Consider the following 24778-nt stretch of genomic DNA (forward strand, 5'->3'; position numbering starts at 1 on the left):
CCTTACTCAAAGCAGCCCTTATGGGCTTATTTATCTTCCCTCCCTCTCTTTTCCTCTCCTCTTCGAGGCTGAGTTGCTGACACGCTTATACCTGGACAAACTGCAGCATGCACTGGAGAATCGATAGATGGCTGGCAAAGCACAGCGATCTAAACACAGCCATCTGAACACATTTCACTATCCATACCAGGTAACAGAATACACTTAACTTGTACACTTTATCTTTCTCTATGACACATAGTGAGATGTAGTAATTATTGTAATAGAAGTCGCATGACTTTAGCTAGGGGCGCCGTAAGGCGAGAAAAGTGATGACGAGGGGCCCTAGAAAACAGTAAAACGGTCAATTAGTCGTTTCTTTTAAAAGAAAATTATTAACCTATCACCATAAAATAATGTCTGATTCACAAGGATACTTGTAAACTTGATTATTTTATAGCATTAGTTTTGTTTTGCTTTTGGCAACAAAAAATAAAATCCAATCAGCCTCTGACCCCGCCTCCCCCCTCCTTCTTACACGATTTGGTTTGGTCCAGGTGCACGCGCTCCGGACTGATGCTGAGCGGTAAGACTGGAGGATGGCTCTGTGAAAAGTTCAAAGTATGAGATTCATAAAACAAAAGAGAGACAGGTGGAAATTAAACTCATAGAGAAGTCCACATGAAGGAAACTACTTGACTTTCCATACACTAAATAACTTATGTGACAACTTGGTGCCGGTGTTCTGGGAATCCATCCTACCTGAGAAACCATCCTACCCGTTGTTTCTGCGCATGCGCACAACACGAAGTTAAGTGACAAACAGACAAACCCAGGCTCAGGCTTAGCTGTCCCACTCCCATCTCCCCATACCCACACTCCTGACACTGAACCAGCCCCACTGTGTCTAATTGTGTCTAATTCGAGGAGGTTCCTTGGGAAATTAATTCTATTCCACACACTATTCATTGTGTAATAACAATCCATTATTACAAAAGTATAATCCACATAAACAGAGAAGTGTGTATTTGCTCTACATATATTTTGCACACTGCTTGTGACTGTTGCAGGTGATGAGATCTTTCAGTAAGCTAAATCAGATTAAAACCTATTTGAGTTCCACAAGGTCTCAGGACAGAGATATGTTTTAGTTGGCTATACTAACATATAATATAACCCTGCACACTGTCTCGCCCGTCCCACTGCTGTCAAAGCGCTTGCTCATAGGGGGGTCATATGATTGTTGGGGTTTTCTGTTTTCTTTCTATCATTGTAGAGTCTTTACCTTACAATATAAAGCACCTTGATGCAACTGTTGTTGTGATTGTTGTTGTGCTATATAAATAAAATTGAACTGAGTTGAACTGCCATTATTTTTATTCAGTTACAACATTTCAGTACTTGACGAAGGTCTCAAAGACCAAAACATTGTAACTGAATAAATAAAAAGGTAAGCAGGGGCAGTGTGCAGAGATTACGTTATATGTTTCTCTACAAAGCCTTTTTCCTCACCACTTACTATTTTCTTTAAGTGTCTTTTAGACCCCATTTTTACAAGACTGCTCAGAGACTTAATTAATGCTTCAATCTTAAATATGCTCAGCCTATCTCTATAATCGGCTGTGTACCACAGGCTTTCAAGCTGGAGCTAGTTAAACTGTTACTGAAAATGTCATTACTTTACTTAAAGGTCTTAGCTAATTACAGGCCATTGTCCAACCTTCCTTTTATCTCAAAAATTCTTGAAAGAGTAGTTGTCAAACAACTAACAGATCATCTGCAGAGGAATGGTTTATTTGAAGAGTTTCAGTCAGGTTTCAGAGCTCATCACAGTACACAAACAGCTTCAGTGAAGGTTACAAATGATCTTCTTATGGCCTCTGACAGTGGACTCATCTCCTTCAATTGAACAAATATGTAGGACTGCTTTCTTCCATTTGCCTAATATCTCTAAAATTAGTAACATCCTGTCTCAGAGTGACGCTAAAAAACTAGTTCATGCATTTATTACTTCTAGGCTGAACTACTGTAATTCATTATTATCAGGATGTCCTAAAAACTCCCTGAAAAGCCTTCAGTTGATCCAAAATGCTGCAGCAAGAGTACTGACTGGGACTAGAAAGAGAGAGCATATTTCTCCTATGCTGGCTTCCCTTCATTGGCTTCCTGTTAGATCCAGAATTGAATTCAAAATCCTGCTCCTCACATACAAGGTCTTGAATAATTAGGTCCCATCTTATCTTAATGACCTTGTAGTACCGCATCACCCGATTAGAGCACTTTGCTCTCACACTGCAGGCTTACTTGTGGTTCCTAGAGTATTTAAAAGTAGAATGCGAGGCAGAGCCTTCAGCTTTCAGGCCCCTCTTCTGTGGAACTATCTTTGAGTTTGGATATGGGAGACAGACACTATCTCTACTTTTAAGATTAGGCTTAGACTTTCCTTTTTGATGAAGTATTTAGTTAGGGCTGGATCGGGTGAGCTTGAATCCTCCCTTAGTTAAGCTGGGGGTGCTGGGGAATTAACATGATGCATTGAGTATTTCTTCTTCAGTCCCCTTTCTCACTGTGTTATTAATAGATCTCTCTGCATTAAATCATACTGGTTATTAAACTCTCTCTCTCTTCCACAGCATGTCTTCATCCACTCACCCCCAACCAATTGTGGCAGATGGCCGCCCCTCCTTTAGCCTGGTTCTGCTGGAGGTTTCTTCTTGTTAAAAGGGATTTTTTCCTTCCCATTGTCGCTGTGATTTAGCGCTATTTCATAAAAATTTATTTTAATTATTTTATTACTATGTAATTGTACCATATTTCAATCATAATTTGGATTCCTCCTATCTTGCAAATTTCTTCTTTGACAATTTCAATTAATTTTTTTTTGTTTATGATAATGGCCTCCCACACTTTCAGAAAGCCCTGTGGTAGTGAAGTGGAGAGAAGACCCGTGAGTGGAAATGGGTGTGATAATGTGCAGAAGTTCAGGGAGGTACTGTGGCATGAGGTTTTCTATGGGCTTAAAGTTTCATAGTTTTTGTGGTTTACAATAAGATTAATATTTAACATCTTGATGCATACTCAATCATCCAGGTAAGGAAATCCCAAAAAGTAGATTCTGTTCTTCTGGTTGTAGCGTTTTCAGTGGGTGGGGGTGTTTAGAGCTGCCTACCAAGGGGTTGAGGATTGAAGCCAAAAACTTTGAGCTGTTATAGGTGACCGAGTTGATCATACAGACGTGGGTCTTTTCACGTTCTTACAATGCCTTGATTGCAGCCATTCCCAAACTCTGTGTAAATTGTACTTATGGCCATTGATCAGTGGTTGTTAATCAATGGTCATGACAATTTGAATATTAATGATCAAGGTACTGACCTCACAGCCCATTGTTCATTCAGGAGTGCTAGTTTCAGTCATTCTGCAAATGTACTGTTTATAAGATTGGAGAAACCTGCAGTCAGCTGAAACTGAAGAAGTCACTTGGATGAGTGACGAAACATTTCTCCCACTGAAAACGCTACGTCCAGATGAACAGAATAGACCTTTTTGGGATTATTATTTAACATGAATATATATTAAAGTCAGTATTATTACAGTATTTTATTCACATAAATCAAAAGTTAAAATATTTTGCATATTTCAAATCACAAATCACAGAAAATATGCTTAAATATTTATTGTGGAATAGGGTGGTACACTAGGTAACACTAGGTAACAGTCCTTTTCTGTTCTTTGTGGTCAACTACATTTCTAAAGACTAAATCCTCAATACATGGAGGCATAAATAGTAGTGCAAAGAGCCCACGGAAATTAGTTTATTATGGTAGGACGACAATCTTCTTCTCCAGCTTCTGCTCAGGGAAGATGAACCTCCTCATTATGTCGTCAAGCTCCTCCAGAGCCAGGTGGGCATGAAGCACAGATACCTCATCCAGGTCAGAGTTAACCACCCATTTGAGAGCTCGGTACAGGTCCAGCAAAACATCACTGAGAACCTGGAGGAGACAGACACTAATGAAACTTTGGAATAGGTGACACTAAAGTGACACAAATGTGGGGGTGCTGAGTTTCCTGCCAAGTACATTTCATACCATATGACTCAAAACATTCCTTATCCTCCCATACATTTAAAAAAAAAAAAGCACAATATTAATTGGCTACTTAATAAAAAGTCTGCTTAACTGAATTACATTCCTTTTTTTTATTTGTACTTCAACTGTTGTTCATTCATATTTACCCAGCTGACATTATTTAAAGTATCGTCAAATTCGAAGCCAAGGAAAACTTTATTTGTTGGTCTCAACATTGACCAAAATAATTTTTTTCCAGTTATATTACCAATTGATAATTGCCCTGAATTCAGCCCCGTATACTGTAAGGCAATTGCTACCTTGGAAAATTCATTAAAGTAGTTTAATCAACACAACCCATTTTTACATAAAGTGGAAACCAGTTTACATAAAATCTGGAATTTTTAAAAAAATCTGACTTATTGTTATAAATTGGTTTAGTGTCTGATTAAACAAAGTAGGAACACGACATTCAGTATTTCTAATTTACCTCGAAAACTATGATTCAAAAAAAATTATGTTCCAGCCTTCAAACGGATTCTGTCGTTGGGGGAGGTGAGGGGGGTTAAACAGTCCTTCTGGTTTCTTCCCAGTCTTATCTTCCAATAATGTCCCTGTGTGTCATTAGTGCTGTGCAGCTGGTGTCACCATTCTCCAGCTGTTCCAGTAATTATACAACCTGGACTAAGTCAAACAGCTAGCCACATCACTGGGGTCATGACAGGCTATTAAAAGCTGTATAACACCTGAGCCAGCTTTTTACATACAACCAGCAATTACAGCTTTAAAACCGCCAGCCTATCCTATTATTATTAGCTCTCTTTCATGGCTTTGATCAGTTGGGCCATAGACAGAGGAACTGTAAGGATGTACTGTGCTGATTGGTTCCTATGGGTTGCAAGGTGGGGGTGGGGGGTTCTGTGTAAGAAACAGACCCCAGGACTCTTTGGTGTTCTTTTGTTATTTCATCAGATGTTTCTAGTTAGTTCTGTGACTGTTTCCCTGCTTTCACCGTTGGATTTAGTTGCTGAGCAGCTTGCTGGTCTAGTGAATCACCTGTGTAGCTGACTCAAACAGTCTATTCTCCACATAGTTCTCATTCACAAAGTGCTCTACACCTACAAAACCTAACGTTAAGGCTAACAGATGGATTTTCCCATTTCAGTTCAGGTAGACAACAATGAAGAACCACTTACAGCTAAAAAGACAGCGTGAAAGTGGCTGCAGACATGAGTTTTACGTCATGGTCCCTCAGTCCTCTCTGTGCGACTTCACTGGATTTTATTTTTATCTCTCCTCTCTACTCTGCCTGGTGCATTCCAAAAGTACCTCCTATCTCCTCTTCCTCACCTCTTTTCCTTGACCTCGTTAAAAATGTCATTGATAAAAACATCATTGAGGTCAAGCAAAAGTGAGTAGGAAATCTGAAAAGGACTTAGGAAATGAAAAGAGCGTGCTGAGAATTGAAACTACCTTACATTAGTCTCTCATTAACAACATGATGTCTGGATGTACCTTATGTGGGTCCCCAGCAATACACCTACCAAATCTGAAGTAATATCTCATCCTAAGGTCTTCTGGCATTGGGTTTAGAAAACCGAATTCAATGCTTCTTAAGACATTTTAAAAAATACCCAGTGAGCTGTGAGAGTGTACCTGTGTGCTTTTGTCCCCAAGACCACGGAGCAGCGACGCAATAACGTGGACAGCAGCTCTCCTCACCTCTGCCTCCTTCTCAGTCTTTATCAGTGACGTCAGACAGGAGCTAATCTGCACAAAAACAGAATGCAAGATGTTCTTTTTAAGCACTTTTACAGCCTTTTGCTGCACCTGTCCCAACTTTTTTAGTTATGCTGTTGTCATCAAATATGAATTGAGTTACTTTGCATGAAATAGTCAAATGTAAATGATTTTATTCCTATGTCCTATGAATGTGTTCCTATTTTACACAATAATTAATGCTTAATTATTAATGCTTTAAACCAACAAGCACAGATGACACAACTGTAGATAACTGTGGAAGCATAGAGTCTCATATTTCAGAAACACAAAATTATTTTCCCAATTGGACTTAGTGCAGTTTGATTTATTTTAAATACCTACCATCTTTATCTTGCACAGAGCTGCTCTCAAAATATCACCTACCAAATCAAAATAACCACGAATCACAAATACATCCTGTTGGTTATTGCAGCCTGGTTGAAAAAAAATTGGTGTATTTTAAGTATTTTTGTGTGCTTTAGAGTTTTCATTTCAGGCAAACTAGGAGGGACTGCTAGACCCTCCATCAGCTTCTGAAAGCCTGGCTGGGCTCCGCCCCCCTTTTTCCAATAGTTGTCATCTTAGTAGCTGTAGGCCAACATTTCCCATGAGAGCTTAAGGTCTTTTGTTTTTCTTAGTGAGACAGATTCATTATCACGCGTCTTTTGGGTTTTTAACTTGCTGTATTCTTTGTCATTTTTTCACATTCTGGGTTAAATAATTTCAACACCGACCTTTTTGTCTCGCACACTGTAAATGAAATTAAAACTGTAACATACAACATGCAGCTCTTTTATTTAGAAAGTGTAATATTTTGACGCCATGTAATTATTACAGACATGACGTCTGTTGTTAATTTAACAACAATTACAAATTACAGAGAGTTAGTCACTATAGAGCTGAGCTGTGCATCTCAGGACAAACATTCAGTATATTTAGAGTGAGATCTCTTTGTGTGCTGTAGACCTATACAGAGGTTGCTCATTCATGCCAGCTGGCTGCAGCATGGAACCAACATGTCAGCCAGTTTACAGAGTGAAGTTAAACCAAAGTTCTTGAAAACCCGCCTGTTCAACTCAATTCTTTTACTAATTATCTTTTCACATTTTCTATTGTAGATTATTGTCCTGTGTTTACATTGTTTCATCTGTCGTCCTGTATGAGGCATGAGTTATATAATGCTGTAAAATGGTTATTTGTAAAATCTTGTTGGTTTTATTTTTGTCAGTTGAAGCTGTACAGCTGTTTGTTTTGTTTCTTTTCTACTCTCCAGGAGCACTCAAAGCACCCATTCATACAAGAATCATAGTTTTCTATCTAACATTCACACACATTCATACTCGATGGATGTATTGGAGAGCAACATGGGGTTAGCCCAAGAATATCTGTCACGCAGACTGGAGCAGCCTGGGATCGATCCACCAAACTTCTGATCAGTAGATAACCCGCTCTACCTCCTGAGCAACAGCAGCAACAACCACTGAACAGTCAGATGAAGCCTCTAGAATTTCATATCATTTAATTTATAATCCAACAATAACCTGTTTTTTGCTTAATGGGTTCCTTAAAATGTTAATATGTTTATTTTCTGTTGTCTATTGTTTAACCCTACCTCTTGAGCTAGCGGCCCCAGGGAATAGTCCAGTCTCTGACAGATTTCCCCCAGGTTGGACAGACTGCTAGCCCGGATGCTTTGGTCAGGGTCTCTGGTTTCTCGCAGGAAGATTCCTGCCAGAGGACGGCCAAGGTGGGGAGCTAGTTCCCCTAAAGGAGAAACATCAAGCAGACAGGTTAGATCTAAGGCTCCATAAAACTGACCATTTATCAGATGATGTCATGTCTGTGGTTCTCTAGGTGACTCTAGTCATCTTCTGTGGAAAATACACTATATGGACAAAAGTTTCAGTCCAATTTTCACAGACGTATAAAAATAAAGCACTTAGTCATGCGGTCTGCCTTTACAAACATTTGTTAAAGAGTGGGCTAATTCTAAAGGACTCAGTGAATTCAAGCATGGTACTGTAATAGGATGCCACCACTGCAACAATCAATTTGTAAAAATTTTTCTCCTAGATATTCCACAATTTACTGTAAGCGGTATTACAGCAAAGTGAAAGCATTTCAGAACCACTCAATCACAAAGTGGCAGCCCAAGTAAAGTTACAAGTAAAGTAACTGAACAGGGTCAAAGGGGGTTTCTGGTTACGTCATAAGTTATGATGTAGAGTTTTCACAGAAGCCTAAATCAGACTCGCCTGACCCATGTTCATGTGGGTGGGTATGCTACACAGAGCTAGTTATATTTGTCTTATTCAGAAACAGACACCTTGCACCTTAATCATGTTAGCTTGTTCTACAAATGCCTTTTTTCAGCTCAGCTGCTCTCACTTTATTTCCATCTTTCAATAGCTGGTCACAACTAGCTCTAACAGACTCCATGAAAGAGAAATGCCTTTCTTGCTGTTTTAGAGTCCATACTTGTATCAGTGTGTGTCTCAACTACACACATTAATATTCAACATTGGTAAAGCTGGTAAAACTGATGCACTCCAACAAATAAATCTGCACGTTCTCTTCCTGTACATCCTGATAAACATCATGTTTTGAGAACAGCAGCTGGTTCAGAGCTCTTCCCTTTCAGTACGTCCTCTCACTGGTTACTATGAGAGTTCACAGGACTGTGCAAGGCCATTAAGCCAGCCACAGTTAGCAAACCAAACATTCATTTATTAAACATTTGCTCAACCAGGCGAGTCAATTAACAGAACTTTCTTACTTAAAAACGATGGCCTGGCAAAAGCCGAATCTTGGCCAGTTTTGTGGGAGTATTTTAGCCAAACAGAGGAGCTCTCTGGGTGCCTGTGCAACAAACTGAATCTCAATCCAATCTCTCTGCAAGGATATAAACCATCTAATTGTCCCAGAGAAGTGGTACGATGGCAATCTGGCACATTAAAACAGAGTGGGGTGGGGGGGTTTCTGTCAGGAAAGATTTTTATACACAGGGTTCCTTCTGATGGGGATCTGCAAAGAAAACAAGCATGCACTGTGGTTTTTGTGTGGCTGTGATGACTACAACAAAGTAGTCATTTTTTTACCCGTTTCTTAAGGACATGATATTCAGATATTGTTTATCTGCTGTGGATAGTTTTTAGACGTTACACTACTTTTACCCTTCACTTGTCCAGTTTCCTCCATTTTTTAAGGACACACAGCACACCATGCAGACATGTGCCATGTTTTACCAACTTGTCAGGCAGCTAGCTCTTTGGTCAGCACTTTTTGGTGTGAGAATGCCATTTCCTGTTTTGTACAGCTTTTTGAGTATGTTGAACACAGCTTTAACATTATAATGCCACCACACACATTAGCTTGGCAGCTGGTATGACTAAATCGAACATTATATCTAGGGCTGTAACAATTCAACAAGTAATTCAAATAATTCTATTATAAAAAATTCTAGACAGAAATTCTTTGATGCTTCAGGCAGGGGTGGGCAACTCCAGGCCTCGAGGGCCGGTGTCCTGCAGGTTTCAGATCTCACCCTGGGTCATCACACCTGAATCAAATGATGAGTTCATTCCCAGGCCTCTGGAGAACTTGCAAGACTTGTTGAGGAGGTAATTTAGCCATTTAAATCAGCTGCGTTGGATCAAGGACACATCTAAAACCTGCAGGACACCGGCCCTCGAGGCCTGGAGTTCCCCACCCCTGGTTTAAGGCACAGCTATGCTGCAGATCGTTGTGTTAAACAATGTAAATGCAAGCGTGTCACCCACATTTGCAACTAAAAACAGACCTGTGATACAAAAATATTCAGAAGCAATTGTTAGAAACCTGATAACACAACAGCAGCAGTGATAATGATGCTCGTGTAGTTTAATGTGGAGCCAGAGTTTACACACCGCGAAGAGCAAAGAGGCAGAGCCATTACCGACACACTGAGCTCAGGCAGCAGCACTGCTCCTGTAATCACCTTTCAAACCTTTACTGGGAAACACCTAACAGGAGTCTTTTATCAAAGCACCTGATCAACAAACTCTGATATGAAGAAAACAAACTTTGTAGCTGCTCCATCCACACCGTTTGTTTTACACAGTGAAAAATGTGCAGAAAGCCTCCAGAAATATGCAGATGAACTGTTAACTTAGTCTGATAGCATGTTTAAATTACACAGCTTATTGAAGGCTGACGGCAGCTGACCTATTCTGCATAACAGGGGCGAGTCTAAAGGGGGGCACGGGTGTACTAGGCCATATATATTTCAAGGATTTCACAACATTTTTAAGATTAAAAGTGAAATAATATAAAATATTGTATTCATTAAATTGCATTGAAAATGTGAACTAAAATAGAATAAAATCTATTTTCCCAAGCCAATAAAGATGTACATGGGCCAGTAAAACTCTGAGCCACTGACTTGAAGGATTTGACGGTGACAAGTGAACTATTGTTAATATTAATTACCATCTGTTTTCAGCAACACAAAAACTTGCCTTTTATTAATGTCAAAGAGGTCGAGAACAAGTACATTTTATGCCTTAGTTTATATAGTGTTTATATCTTATTTCATTCTAATTTTAAGTAACATTTTTCATAGTCTGGAGGCTGCAGATGGCTCAGGTCTCCTGGGTCTTTCTCTGTCTGCCTCTGGCTCCTGAGACGCAGTTAGTGTGGCTTCTAACCATCATTACCAAGTATAATTGGTGACAAACACACATGCAGAGGCACACAGGCACACAAACACACACATACACTGACAAGATTGTTGTCAGCTGCTGCCTTCTTGTATGTGTTTTTTCTTACAGGTGCAGCAGTTAGAGACACGTGTTTTTATTCTTATCTTTTCACCCATTTTCTTCTTTTATATATACAGAAATAAGATGAGCTTATAGAGTCTATGGAGCTGATCTTGGAAAAGCAAATATGTTTGTCAAAACAGTGCATTCAGATCCTGATTCAACACACAAGAGAAACCAGACACGACAGACATGAAACAGAAACAACAACAACCAAAAAAGTAACATCACAGCATAATTGTTAGGTTGAATCTGATGATGCTCACCCATGGCCCTGCTTGTCCTCATCAGAACTTCTCCCACTTTAAGGCGGGTTTCCACAGAGCGCTCTTTGTTGGAGGAAAGGAGGGGGGGTCCATGTTGGAAGTCTTTTAGGAGCCTTTCCAGTATTCTGTCAGGGTAGGAATCAGCCAATGCAGCCAGACCTAAAGAAGGTTTATAACGAGTCCATCAATCAACATCTGAATACTTCATCAACATTGGGATGAACCACTAGATTACCTTGAATGGCTGACAGGTAGACGAATGAGTCGACATGCTCCAGGTTTTCTAAGAAGAGCTGGAGAAAAATAGACCATCAGCATGATTTATAACCACACGGTCTACTGTGTAAAAAAAACATCAAAACACTTACAAACTGCAGAGCCAAGAAGAATACACACCACTCCATACATTAATCAAACAAACAAATAACATATTTTAAAAACAACAACTGTAGTTTCAGTTAAAATAAGGAGAAAAGACAATACATGTGAAAAGTGACCTCCAAAGTCCTAGAAAACTCAACTGTGTGACAAAGCAGAAAAATCAATAAAGGGGGTTTTTGCTGAAGGACAGTTGAAGGGGATGGGCTTCTGATCAAATAGAATAATACATTAGTTGGTATCTTCTCTTGCCCATACCATCTTAACAAGCCCCAAGAGCTCAAAGTTCTTTTGAGCTGTCTCAAAGAGGTTCAGCTCCCTCATTTATTATAGAAGTCTCAAGAGACAAAGAACAATAAGATGCTGTGACAGATGTTATTATATATGTGCCTAAAAACCACACCAGATGAACAGTAAAAGTCATGAAAAAGAGAAAAAAAAAATCCATTTAAAACTTGACACAGATTTGAGAGCTGTTCACAGAAGCCTAAACAGAAATGGTCTCAATGGAAGAGGTGGTTCCATAGGAAGGGAAACTGGGAGGAAAGCTATGGTACGCCAAATTACTCAAGAACTGGGCAGAGAATCAGTGACAACAGGTTTTATGGAGTAAAAGCTACGTTGGCTGCTCCCCTGCATGATTTGGCAGAGCTTCAAGCTGGATGCCCTTGCAGTGACCTTTCACTTGCCAAGTGAAAGTGTTAACTAGTACACTATGGGAGGCTTAACAGGTCTTATGGAGCGATGAATCCAAACTTGAAAAATTTTGGGGGAAAAAAATGACCTAGTGACAAATCAGAAGAAAACAGGGGTGTGGGGAGGGGACTAATGCCAAATCAAACAAAGTGGCTGGTAAAAATAAATAAATAAATGAATAAATAAAAAAAACAATCAAAACTTGGTTAAAACTGTCATCAGTATGTACAGATGAGGTCTGTAAGGACAGTACAGTGAGTGTCTACAGCCACACAGCGGAGGCTACGTCAAGGTGGTGACACTGATGTTTAGGAAGAGCTTTAGAACATTTTTCTCCCCTTACTTATGGTCTTTTCATCCATCCATCCATTTTCTGCCCCTTATCCTGGGCTGTGTCGCAGAGGCAGCAGCCTAAGCAGAGAAGCCCAGACCTCCCTCTCCCCGGCCACCTCCTCCAGCTTGTCCGGCCAGCCGAGAGATATAATCTCTCCAGTGTGTCCTGGGTCTGCCCCAGGGCCTCCTCCTAGTGGGACATCCCTGGAACACTTTACTCAGGAGGCATCCTTGGTCAGACGGCTCAACCACCTCAGCTGGCTCCTTTCGATGTGGAGTAGTAGCGGCTCTACTCTGAGCCCCTCCCGGATGGCTGAACTTCTGACCCTATCTTTAAAGGAGAGGCCAGCCACCCTTCGGAGAAAGCTTATTTCTGCCGCTTGTATCCGCGATCTCGTTCTTTCGGTCACTACCCACAGCTCGTGACCAGTTTCAACAAATTTTAATAAATTGCTGGACGCAGTTCCAACCTTCCTAGCAAAATATATAAAGAAATGACGGGTAACTGAAGACCTTTGTACAGTACTGTAAATGGCAAAGATACTGGTTCTTATATACTGATTTTCTATTTAATGTCTAAGTGTTTTCTATTTAACACTGACATACAGTCACACTAAGATGAACACACTGGGAGCAACTAACGCTTCAGTATCTCGCCCGCTCTACACAGGCCACCACAACCCCACCCTCGTATCTGAGCAGTTTAAGAAGAACTCTTCTGTAAGTGGGATAGGTGAGCCATTTCCCCTCCAACTTCTGCATACTATATGTGTGGATAATCATTTATTTAATTTTTAAATTAAGTACTTGAATCAAATACAGAACTTGCAAATTGTGAAGAACATAACATCTACTGAACTTGACAAACAAAAAGAAAAGAAAATCCTAAGTTAAAAAAACAAAAACAAAAAAAGAACAGAACAAAAAAAAAAAAAATCAAAAATGCCAAAAAAGCCAAAACATATTTAAAACAAAAAAACAAACAGAGCATCTACCAGGTAACTTACCGTCAGGATTTTCTCCTGTGCCTGGATGGCCTCTGGATTTCTACGTTGCACCATTTGTGTCAGTATCCTCAGGGCGTATGCTCTTGTTGGCACGTCTGGGTCACATGCCTCTAGCAGCCAATCAGAGATGGGCTTGGAAGGAGGACAAGAGTCACTGGAGCCAGAGATCTGTCCTTCACATCCTGGACTTATTCCAGACCCTCCAGAAGATGCTGTAAGTCTTTCATGGCTTTTGGCAGGTTTATGTGAGTCGTTTGCTTCACCTTTCACTACATTTTTTACAGCTGTTTTATGGTTTCTGGGGGGCGGTGCATCAGTGACAGAGATAGCCTCGCTGCTGCTGTCAGGGCGGTAGGCCCCATGAGTGGCAATGACAGCTCTCAGGTTCGACGCTAGCTCCTGAATAATCACGTCAGGATGCTGCTGAGAGAGTATCTCCAAAGGTGGCAGCAGCTTTGACATCGACAAGTAGTCGTCCGCACTGAACTGTAAAGTCAAATGTAAGGATTTCTTGAGAGTTTCTGTTATGCATTTACTGTTATAAAGTGTGTTAAAATTCTAAAACTTTGTTTTTAATGTTGCTTTAATGTTCTTCAAGAAACAGATGTCAAATTGTTTGCACATGTACACAAACAGAAGTGCGTAATAGCTAAAGCTGGAATTATACTACTTGATTAGATCTCCATATAACAGGCATATGTACATCCTTAGAGTCTCAAAAGCTCCTTAAATAACATATGAACATCACAGGCTTAGAATGACTTAAAAATACTGGTGACCACCGGTGCTACCCCTCAGCCTCTTAGCAGACACACCTATGGTATCAATTAAAAATCCTTTATCTCCTTGTTCTCAAGTTATTGCATTAACAAGATTTTCAGAAAACCTCTGAGAGGTTGAGGTCACTGAGATTTGGACTGATCTGAGATATTTAGTAGATATGCCCATATTAACAATATGAAGCTCCTACATCGCCTTTTATGGTTGGAGGTAATAAAAACATTTCAAAAAACCCAACAAAAAACTACCAACTGTAGCCGTCTATAAAAACACAGAAAATGACCTTTGAAATTTAATTAAAGCTGCTGTCTTGAGCTAAATTAATGCTCAAGACAGCAGATACCCTGTTATTGTACAAATATAACGTATAATCAAAGCTACAAAAAATGAAACTACAGAACATGATGAACTGTACGTGAATGAGCCACATGCACCAGAATGGAGCTGTCAGTCACTTGTTCATACCTGAGGTTCAGACAACAGCGCAGACACCAGACCCATCCCCATTCTCAGTGTCTGGCTCTCTACTGCAATGCCAGCATTTGGCCCAGTGGTCTGATCCAGGCCCACACAGGCCCTCTGGAGCAGAGACATCATAAAGTCCACAACCTATAACAAACCCAAACAGGGGTAAGTTACTCAGTGATTAAACTTCAGGCAGGCAAATGTAGAAAGACTAAAAACAACAAAAGCAATCTGAAAAACTGAAGTGACAAAATTCATTTTAAAAGGGTGATGTGCTAAGATATTAGCTAGCATAGGTGTATCATAAATACCTCATATCATAAATAACATACTAATAAAGTACTAAAATTTATACTCAAAACTGAAAAATAACTCTTAGATGGATTATTTTTTTAATTTTTCTTTTTCTTTGAAACTTCTAAGAAGTTTATGCTTCACTGTTGGGAAGTAAAATTATAGTATTTTTTAGCCTTTCACTTAGTACAAATGAGCAGAAATGAGTGTGTGTGTGTTGCACCTGTGCAGTGTGTGGATGCATCTTGATAACCAAGCTTCTTAACATAGACCAGTAATGTAGCCCTCCATCTTCTCATCCAAGCACGACCTCCAAAAACTAACATGGTAAGTGTGGCGAGGTTCAAAAATGTGACCTCCACAAACTGATGGGTAATAAATGTGTCCTTTCACCTGACTTCAGGTTTTGTGTAGGGCAGTATAGTGGTCTACAACTTTGAGGACTGCACATATTGATATTGCTTTCGGTTCAATTGCATGAAGAACGTTGCAAAAAAGTCCCAACTGCTCCAAAGCCAGTAACAGGCCTCCACTTGTGCCGTCAACTTTTTCCCCAAACATCCACATTTCTGATCACAATTCAAGAGTCGTGTTAGTGTGGGACTGTAGTCTAAAACATTATTTAAAAATAAATAATAATGTGTAATACATGCAATACATTTTTTAGCAGTGGCCCCAACACTGCTCATCGTTCACAGAAAGAACTATAAGCACTACATGGGATCAGAGCCGCTTACTGTACTACAACTACACTTTTTAGTGGCTGTAACTGAAAGACAGTGTAAAACTGAAGTAATCTGCTTTAGGAAAAATGACACTGAAGACATCCATTCTGTTCCTTCTGACTAGGAGAAACTAAATCACATATATCGAGTCAATTCAAATCTAATATGGTAATGGCTTGCTGTATAAATGTTGTGTTTGGTCCAGAAGGCCCGGACCAGAAGGTTTATTTGAGAATTCAAGGTGACATTTAGCCAGCATGGCTACCACAACATGCTGCAGCACAGCTTTGATCTTACTGGGAAAATCATTAATTTTTCAGCAGGAAAACGACCCCAAGGTGAGTAAGGTCTGTCTGACCAAGAAGCAGTGATGGAGTGCTGCATTAGATCTCATTATCTCCACTCACAAATCTTGTATAGAGCAAAATTAGTAAAAACAAAGGTTTACAAATGTAAAAAAAGATTCACAAGGATAAACTAAGATTTTAAAATGTGTACAGTTGTGTTTACATTTTGAGTACTCACACATGCATGCTCTGACTGATACACTAATACTGAGCAATTTAAAAGAAATAGTTAATAGTGACAGATTATACAGGTGACAGAGATGGGGTAAAATATTGGTATTGGTAAATGTATGTTTTCTAGTAGAGGGGTGATCAGTCGTTCTGTTTATTTAGAAAAACAGGAATTCACAGGAAGTTGAATTCCCCGTTTCCTACTAGTAGTTGAACACACATTATATTACTGAAACATTGAGGAGCCTCAAACCCCATCTACACATGTGACCTGTGTGTATCGTGCAGAATCCGCAAGTGAGCAAAAAGAAATGTCAGAAATGGGTTGTTTTTTTTAAGACATTTTTATGCACAAGAAGCTTTTTGAGAGCAGAAATCAGATTTTTGACACTGACCTTAAAAATTTGTGTGTAAATTATCACTATTAACATTTTCATATAAGCGATTGTAAAATACTGCTACATGTGTTTAAATTGCTCTCTATTAGTGTATGGACTGGTACACTCATTTGTGCTCAAAATATATACACAATAATTGTTGTACTTTACACCTCTGGATCACATCGTACAGATCTGTATACCTTTTAAGACTAATTTCATGCGTTTCTGTATGTCTCCACTCACCTGTGTTGTTTTTCTCAGTAGATGAGTGTGCTGCAGGGACTCAACCATCATAGCCAGTACATGAAGCAAAGCCAGTCTTTGGGCTTGTTTCTCAGCTCGACTCAGTAGCTGCTGCTCCACTTCCAGCAGCGTCATGGCCGACATGTCAACCTCTTCTTCATCCTTTGTTTCTTCATCTGCAACGGCCCAGCTGGTGAGCTCCTACAGAAGGAGCAAAGTTATCTGAGGTTACTTTCTCTCACAGAACAAACACTGTAATATAATCTAGACATAAAACGCTCCCGTTCCCAATGGTAACTACATAAAATTACCAATTTCTACTCAGGCTGATGAATGCTTACATAAGCATTGTTTATGAGTTTTAGTTCTTTTGAAACTGATCCATATTTAAATGAAAATGGCCAAAAAAATAAGATAAATAAAGCAAATTAAAACGTTTTGTTCTGATTTTCACTGCAAATTTTTTTGTTCAACTAATTAGATTAATTATTATTTCAGGAAATCAGGAAATTGGAGGACATGTAAGAGTTGACTTGGATCGTTGTCCAGCTTGGTGGGGTCCTGGGAGTGGGAGCTGTGCCGTTGGCCCCCCGTGTCACTGTCTTTCACTACCACTGTCTCTCTCCTTGTCCCGGTGCTTATGGTCTGTCTGGTGAGTGTGGGTGGGCCCAGTGGGCCCAGTGGGACCCGTGGGACTGGACTGCCGTGGCGGATCGTGCTGGCTGGTGTCCCTTTGGGGCTTCACTGTCCCTTGGCTTCAGCGATGCTGCGGGCCCCTCTCTCGTAACTATGTCACCTTGTATGTGCTGGTTGGCTTGTACTGGATCTCCGTAGAGGCCGTGGACCTTAGTGGAAACTTTTCTACTTTTCTCTCACACAGCACTCTGGTGTTCTTGGCTTCTTGGTTTTTGCTTTTGGTTGTGACCAATTGGGGTTTCTGGGCAGATTGTGGGTTCTTATAACATCATCAACACTCTGCGTTGTTTGAAATCTGGTGATTTAGGTGATCTTGATGGGAGTGGAGGTGTCCACACAGTACAGTACATATGACATGTCAGTTTGCTGCCAATTTCACCTGCAGGTGCAAGACACCTGTTAATACTTTTCTGAGGCTCTTGGAAAAAATTTGTAGGGAAAACCCCCCAAAAACTCCAAACCTGACCTCTGACATCAAGATCACTGAGATTCAAACTGAGATTTTCAGTAGTAGCAGCCATGGCATGAGTGTGAAAGTCCAAGGTGACTTTCTTCTTGAGTTACTGCATTTACAAAATTTTCAGAAAGCTTGTCTTCTGGCCTCGAACATGAGGTCAAGGTCAGAGGTCACCTTGAGGTCGAGGTCACTGAAATTAAACTCATCAAAGATTTTTAGCAGAGGTACCTATGGTATGAATTTCAAAATCCTATGTTGCCTTGTTCTCAAGTTATTGCATTCACAAACTTGGGTTTCCACACCACCCGCCCACCTGGCAGGGTGATAATAATATGTCATCAGTCATTTAAGACTCAGAGGTAATGACTGAATGCTGGAAGTAACCCTCACTTAATCATGTCTGCACTGCAGGAACTAAGAGCCATCATAGGTCAGCGGTCTATCCTGGTGCATCCCCGTTTACCTGCAGCAGGTCAAGGAAAAAGTCTCCTGGCAGATCACAGTCTTTGAGCTCAGCCAGCAGGTGCATCAGACACTCCACTCTCCACTGGTCCCCTGACAGTCTCTCATACATCTCATCATCTTCATCACTGGGAAACAGCATCAGAAAGAAAATAACATATTTAATATACTACTCTGCTTAAGCATTATGGGGTTTTTTTGGACGCCCCATTAATATTTGGTTAAATAAAACCAGTCATTATAAGTGATCACACACCTACAGCCCTCATTATTCTAACTTGCCCCATTTTTAAATCATCTCCCATATGAGATGATATGAGATTTTCAAATACAGAGGCATTTGAAACTATGTTTCTTAATGCTTTTTTCTTCATATTGACAACTTACGTGAGCATATAGGGAACGATATATTGAGATTCTAAATATTATATTACTTTGGAGCTCTGACCTCTTCTGCAAGTTCAAATACTGCCTGTGTTTGTATTGAAAGAATAAGCTGCCTAGTTAGTTTGAAATATACTATAGTATAAAATTATATAATAAGCTCAAGTGGTTCGTGTACAGTTATTTACAAATTAATACCAAATGTTCATTATCTACTTGTTTGCACAATGTTTCAAAGCAAAATATAACAATATTCCCTTAAAACTAAACACTGCCTGTCAGGTTTGTGCTGTCCGAGTGCTTCTAGTTGTTTGTATACCGTCGACACCTTGTGGATTAGACGAAAATCAAAAATAAATTCAGACTTTTGCAAGTCATTAAAGATGTATTAATAAACACTTAACTTGTAATACTTTAACATTTTACTTGTAATGTAACATTTCTACATTGCTGTACTTTTATTTTTACTGTAAATAGAGGTTTTTAATACTTAAGATCTGTCAGCTGTATGTTTAACATCATTACCTGCAGCTCTCTCTGGAGCTGAGCCTGACCCCTCCTTCACTGCCAGCAGTGAAGTGGAAGTTTGCTGCCACCTGGTTATTCCCTCTCTGGAGGCCTGAAAGCTGCCTCAGCATTGGCAAGGCTGCAGACATCTCAGCGTGGGTCAAGTACCACAGCAAGATTTCCTGACAGGGGGCGCTGTGGAGCACAGACCGCACACAGGTAATTACTGTGTTCTACATCCAGTATCAGCTGAACTTTTTCAACAAAATTAGTGACTAAAAAAATGTTTGTTGGGCGACATTTTAATTGTGATTACACTAAGACCAAAACTGAACTCGAATTGTGTCTCCACCCTTTCTTCCAAAACTCAGGCTTAGAAAAAAAAAAGAGCCGGTCAAAGTATCCAAACTATTAGCAGTGATCCACACGGCAATGGGTAATATTATTATAGCTGCATCCATTACACACTCTAAGGCATAAATGCATTTAAATACACAAACTGATGAAAAGAGAAGCTGAAGAGTGAAACAAAGTTAAATCGCAGCTAAAAAACACAGAAAATATTTACCGGAGGTGAGAAACATTCTTCTTGGTAAAACAGAAGAGTGTGAAGATAACAGGAAGAACTTCTTCTAGAGCTCTGAGAAGAGAAGCTGAGGGAGTGTTTTCAACCATGCAGATCTGACAGCAACAGGAGACACAAGACAAGCATCGAGTAAACAGCACGACAAGGATTCACCCCGTGAAAACATTCTGTTTATCAAAGCCACAAGCTGCAGGAACAGGCATGAAGTCAGCTGATGGTTCTTTCTTCATGGCATTTCATTCAAATCAATTTATTCAAGAGCTGCAGTTTTCACTATCCGGATACTGTTACAAAAGTTAATCTGTGGTCTTCGTAAATGGTAAATGGTCTGGTTCTTATAATCACACTTTTCTACTCTGAGCACTCAAAGCGCTTTACAACTTGCCTCATTCACCCATTCGCACAAGCACTTTTTTCTATGCTACTTCAACACCACTGAGAAGACATGTCTGACTCATCTGCAACAGCAATTCAATGAAACTCAAACCCAGGTTACTCAAAGACCACAGTTCAGGTGGATTAAAGCAGAAGAATAGGAAGAGGCAATACAAAAATGCAGCATGGGTAGCCTGGCTAAAAAATGGGATACACTGGACCTAGTTATTAGGAAGATGCTGGATGGGACATTCAGAGATCATCTTGATGGCCCTATTCTACTCTACCAACATCCTCAATGCCAGACACATCCTTCCCAAAGAGCTCTGTTAGATGAAAGAAATTCACCCCTCTTACATTCTTGCTTTTACATGTCTGTAAAGGCCTTGCGTCCTCACCTTGTATACATCTTCCACACACTGTGTCAGTTCTGACTCCTCCACAGCAGTTTGGGAATCACCCTCATCTGGAAAAATGCACATAAACTGATTTATCATCCATATACTGCTCATCCATCCATCCATCCATCCATCCACCTTTATTTATAAAGCACCTTTAAAGAACCTCAGGTGATGCAAAGTGCTGACAAAACAGCCTGCACATCTTCCTACATGAATTACACAAAGTAAATCCTCATCTTCAATCTAAACTCACCTTTTGATACTGGCTTTAGTTGTTAACATATGCCGTAGTCATGTGCATTACTTAACAAATGTATAAGACTACTAACCCAATGTGAGCTTTATGCCACAGCTGGCCTAAATTAATAGTATTGCCATTTTTGGTATTAACAAATGTTGGATGTTTCTACAATGGTCAATCCACTAGTGTGTTCAAGCTCTTTAAGCAAATCAAAACTTTCATGATAAAATACAATTGTTGTTTACTGTCTACCAAGACAGCACATTATTATTTTTTTTTATTAAGATGCCAAATTACAGTTTATTCCATATATTAAATTCCAGAAGAGAAGTCTTGATGCGTGCTCAATCATCCAGGGAAGTAAATCCCAAAAGGTTGATTCTGTTCATCTGGACGTAGCATTTTCAATGGGAGAAACATTCAGTAACTTGGATGAGTGACTAAACATTTCTACCACTAAAAATGCTACATCCAGGTGAACAGAATCAACCTTTTGGGACTCCAGAAGAGAATTTGCAGAACCTTTTAGAGAAGTATGTTGGGCAATAAAAAAAATTACACTCTGGAATTCCCTTCCTCAGGACTTACGATCCGCTGATTCATTGATTACTTTTAAAAAACAGCTGAAAACACATCTTTTTAAAATTGCTTTTTGCTAACTTTGTTTGTATTTTGTCTTTTTAATCTGTTATATCTTGTAAAGCACTTTGTGATTTCTATCTAGAAATGTGCTATATAAATAAAATTTTACTTACTTACTTACTTACACCCAAAATATATATATATTTTTTTCATTTTATGTTGTCATATTATGACATAGAGATGAAGATGGTGTGTTACTGACTGGGGATAGTGGTGCAACGGTGCAGTGCAGCAAGTAGAGGGCTGAGAAGGTACTTTTCAGCAAAGCTAGATCTTTCTTGCACCATAAAGAGCACCGCCCTGGTGGCCACAAGCTGGAATTGACGGGCTGTCAGCTTGTCTTTGAAGTGCAGGAGTTCGAGGATCTGGAAAACAACACAAACAACAAACAAGTTGATTTATTTAAACAAGAAATAAAAAGACTTTGTAATTTTGGGGGGGGATAAAACTAATCAAATGCATTTCATTGGCTTGTAATATTTAGGAAAAATTGTCCAGTTTGACCTGAAAATGTTTTATAGCTTTTATAGTTTTATATTTGTATGCATTTCATTTTGCATCCTTGTAAACAAAAATTATATTTTATTCAACTTTTAAGAGTCTAGATAAAAGAGAAATACATTATATTACAAGTAATAAACTAGTAATAGACTAGACAGAAAACTAAATAAAGAAAACTGGTTAAAGCAAGAAGGAGTCCATAAGGAGAGCGTTAGTTTTAGATTAAGGTTAGAGTAAAGGTAAGGATCAGTCAAATACTGATTAAGGTTGGTGTAACACAGGTTAGTGTCATTGTGATGTACTCTCCACAAACACAACTATGTGAGGATGACCTGAGGGCAGATGTGTCTGAAGTAGGCGTCAGCTGAGGCAGACTGCTGAGGGCAGGCAATGAGGATCTTTGCCACAGCATCACATTTCCTCCAGTCTGACTCACCCCCTGAAACAGGACAGAAACAGTTCTTCTGTTTGGTTGGAACCACAGACATATATTGGCACAAATGGCATCACCCACTGGTCTCTGGACTTTGCACTTGAAGCCTTTTTGCTGCTGTGTTTCTGAGCTCACATTATCTTCTGGCAGTATTTGATATGATTCAGATTTCATAGATGAATTAGTGATCACAAGCTGGTGATACACCAACCACAACATTTCCACAAGCATGTTTGTGCTAATTCTTTTCAAAATACTGTGCATGATGGCTGCATTTACACTTCTCACCTGTGCCACCCTCTAAAATTGCTCTGATAACAGCCTGCACACCATTGGGCTGCATTAGTCGCTCAGACAGCAGCTGACCACACAGACGCCTCAGCCAAGCTGGAGCCCTGGAGCTACAACCACTGGAGCTCTGAACTGGACCAGGCTGAAAAGGAAGGCGACATCTAAAGTGAGACCTCTGAAGTAACATATTTATTATTATGTGATAAACAAACAGGCTTACAAAGATCAAATAAGAATAAAAAACATGACCTACACAGCAGCCCAAATGAGTAAATCAGAACAATAACCCTTGATGACATTTGTCTAAACTCTGGGGTGATTTCAAGCAAACAAATCACCATCCAGCAGCACAAATTTATATTTGTCAAATAAAAACTATGCCGTCATTATCACCTGTTTGGCTCCTCCTTGGAGAATAAGGAGCTCTTTGATGACAATCGGCTGGTACACTTTTCCAAGGAGGGTCTTGAGGGTCTCCTTACATGTTTGACATTCCTCAGCACTGAGCAGCTGCATTAAAATCATTCAAGAAGAACGAAAGAAAATTAAAACAGTATCTACCAGAGAGACCGCTGGGTCTCAAAAAATAAAACCAAAAAAACCAAAAACCCACGTCCCACCCCGCCTACCCCACTATTAAGTCAGTTAAGTCATTATTCCCTGACATTTCAATTTGTGCAAAAATAATCCTGACAGTGAGAACAATAATTACCTTTTCATCCTTGTGGCGTGGCATGTATCCAAGCTGGCATATTGCTGCAATAATGTCTCCCAGATATCGTGTGAACACGAGCGTGGCAAGAGACGACAACTCTGCCAGCTCCAACAGGACCTTAGTGGTGGTAAGAAGGCGGCGTGTCATTGCAGACACCGGGCCCACATGGACTAGTTTTTCCACCATGGCTCCAAAAGCTGACCTCCGTCCTAGTGGGACACCCACTCCAGGGGCCAGGTATGGGCAGAGCCCCAGACAAACCACAAACTGCAGAGCAGCTCCAATTGTCTTCTGCTGGGTGATGCTGAGGACGTCAGGGGCTAAAGGTGGGGCCATCTCAGGGGTACGACTTTTTGGTGCCAAGCAAGACTGATCCTGTTGGAAACGCTCCAGTTCATCAGAAAGGTGACGTGATAATGTGAGTAGCAGCAGGAGGCATTCCTGGACAAAAGCCCATGTGGCATCATCTGTATCAGCACAGAACCAATCTGCTGTTCCCTTGACCTCCTCCCTTAGCCTCTTCACATCCTCAAAGTTGCTCTCCCTTTGAAGCTGCTCCAGGAGATGGGCCCGGTTGGCCCCCAGAGCTGCCAGAAGGACCTCCTGATGTGAGAGTTGAGCCTCATGTGCAGATACCTCTGCAGACATACAGAACATCACACTCCACAAAAATTCTATACAGCACTATAAACTTTTTTTTTTAATGAGAGAAAAATAGTAAATTCAATTCAATTCAGTTCAGTTTTATTTATACAGTACCAAATCACAACATCAGTCATCTCAAGGCACTTTATATTGTAAGGTAGACCCTACAACAATATATAATAATTGGGCTTGTTTTCTCTAAACATCATAATATACACATTAAATATGTCCTCAAGTACATCTGTCATCCTTTTTGACTTTTAGGGGTGCACTATTTTGAAATGTTTAGCTTCCAAAATCATAATCATAATTCTATAAGCAGGTATTGGAGAATAAATTAAAATGTATAAATCAACTTGGGTTTTTTTTTGTTTTTGTTTTGTTTGTTTGTTTTTACAAATCATCAGCTGTAGCCGTAAACCAAAGACGTTCTCTACACGACTGTGAGACCAAAGGCAAAAGTTACGACAGCTAAAATATTTGCTATACATTATTCAATGTACTTAACCGATGTGCTTCCGGAATACATGCGTTTATTTAGGTTAACGCTGTCAAACAGTCCACTTACCTTTCAGAGGTCTGGTGAGGATGTTTATCGCACATATAATCGCGGAAGTCATTTGACTTTCATACAGATTACAAATTTTACATTCCAAGTCTGGGTACGACTTCAGCGTTTGATTTAAAGTAAGACAGAATAAGATGATCGTCGGATATAGACGGCTAAGGCTATTAAAAACATTTCCAAGGG

The 24778-nt window shown here is 39.9% G+C and overlaps 1 protein-coding gene across 1 annotated transcript; it reads right to left on the reverse strand.

The window, feature by feature from the left end:
* Positions 1–3637: 3637 nt before the first annotated feature.
* On the reverse strand, positions 3638–24778 carry tango6 (transport and golgi organization 6 homolog (Drosophila)). The gene is made up of 18 exons (XM_031753519.2): positions 24596–24778; positions 23380–24020; positions 23061–23177; positions 22665–22809; positions 22276–22382; positions 21645–21807; positions 20557–20624; positions 19766–19878; positions 19216–19392; positions 18308–18434; positions 16692–16892; positions 14532–14675; positions 13287–13772; positions 11108–11165; positions 10873–11031; positions 7420–7571; positions 5703–5816; positions 3638–3971 (listed from the first exon to the last, which is right to left on the reverse strand). The coding sequence occupies exons 1-18, from the start codon at positions 24645–24647 to the stop codon at positions 3795–3797; spliced, it is 3201 nt and encodes a 1066-aa protein (XP_031609379.1). The 5' UTR covers positions 24648–24778; the 3' UTR covers positions 3638–3794.

Source organism: Oreochromis aureus, linkage group 7 (genome assembly GCF_013358895.1).
Source record: "Oreochromis aureus strain Israel breed Guangdong linkage group 7, ZZ_aureus, whole genome shotgun sequence".
In the NCBI taxonomy this organism is placed as follows: Eukaryota; Metazoa; Chordata; class Actinopteri; order Cichliformes; family Cichlidae; genus Oreochromis; species Oreochromis aureus.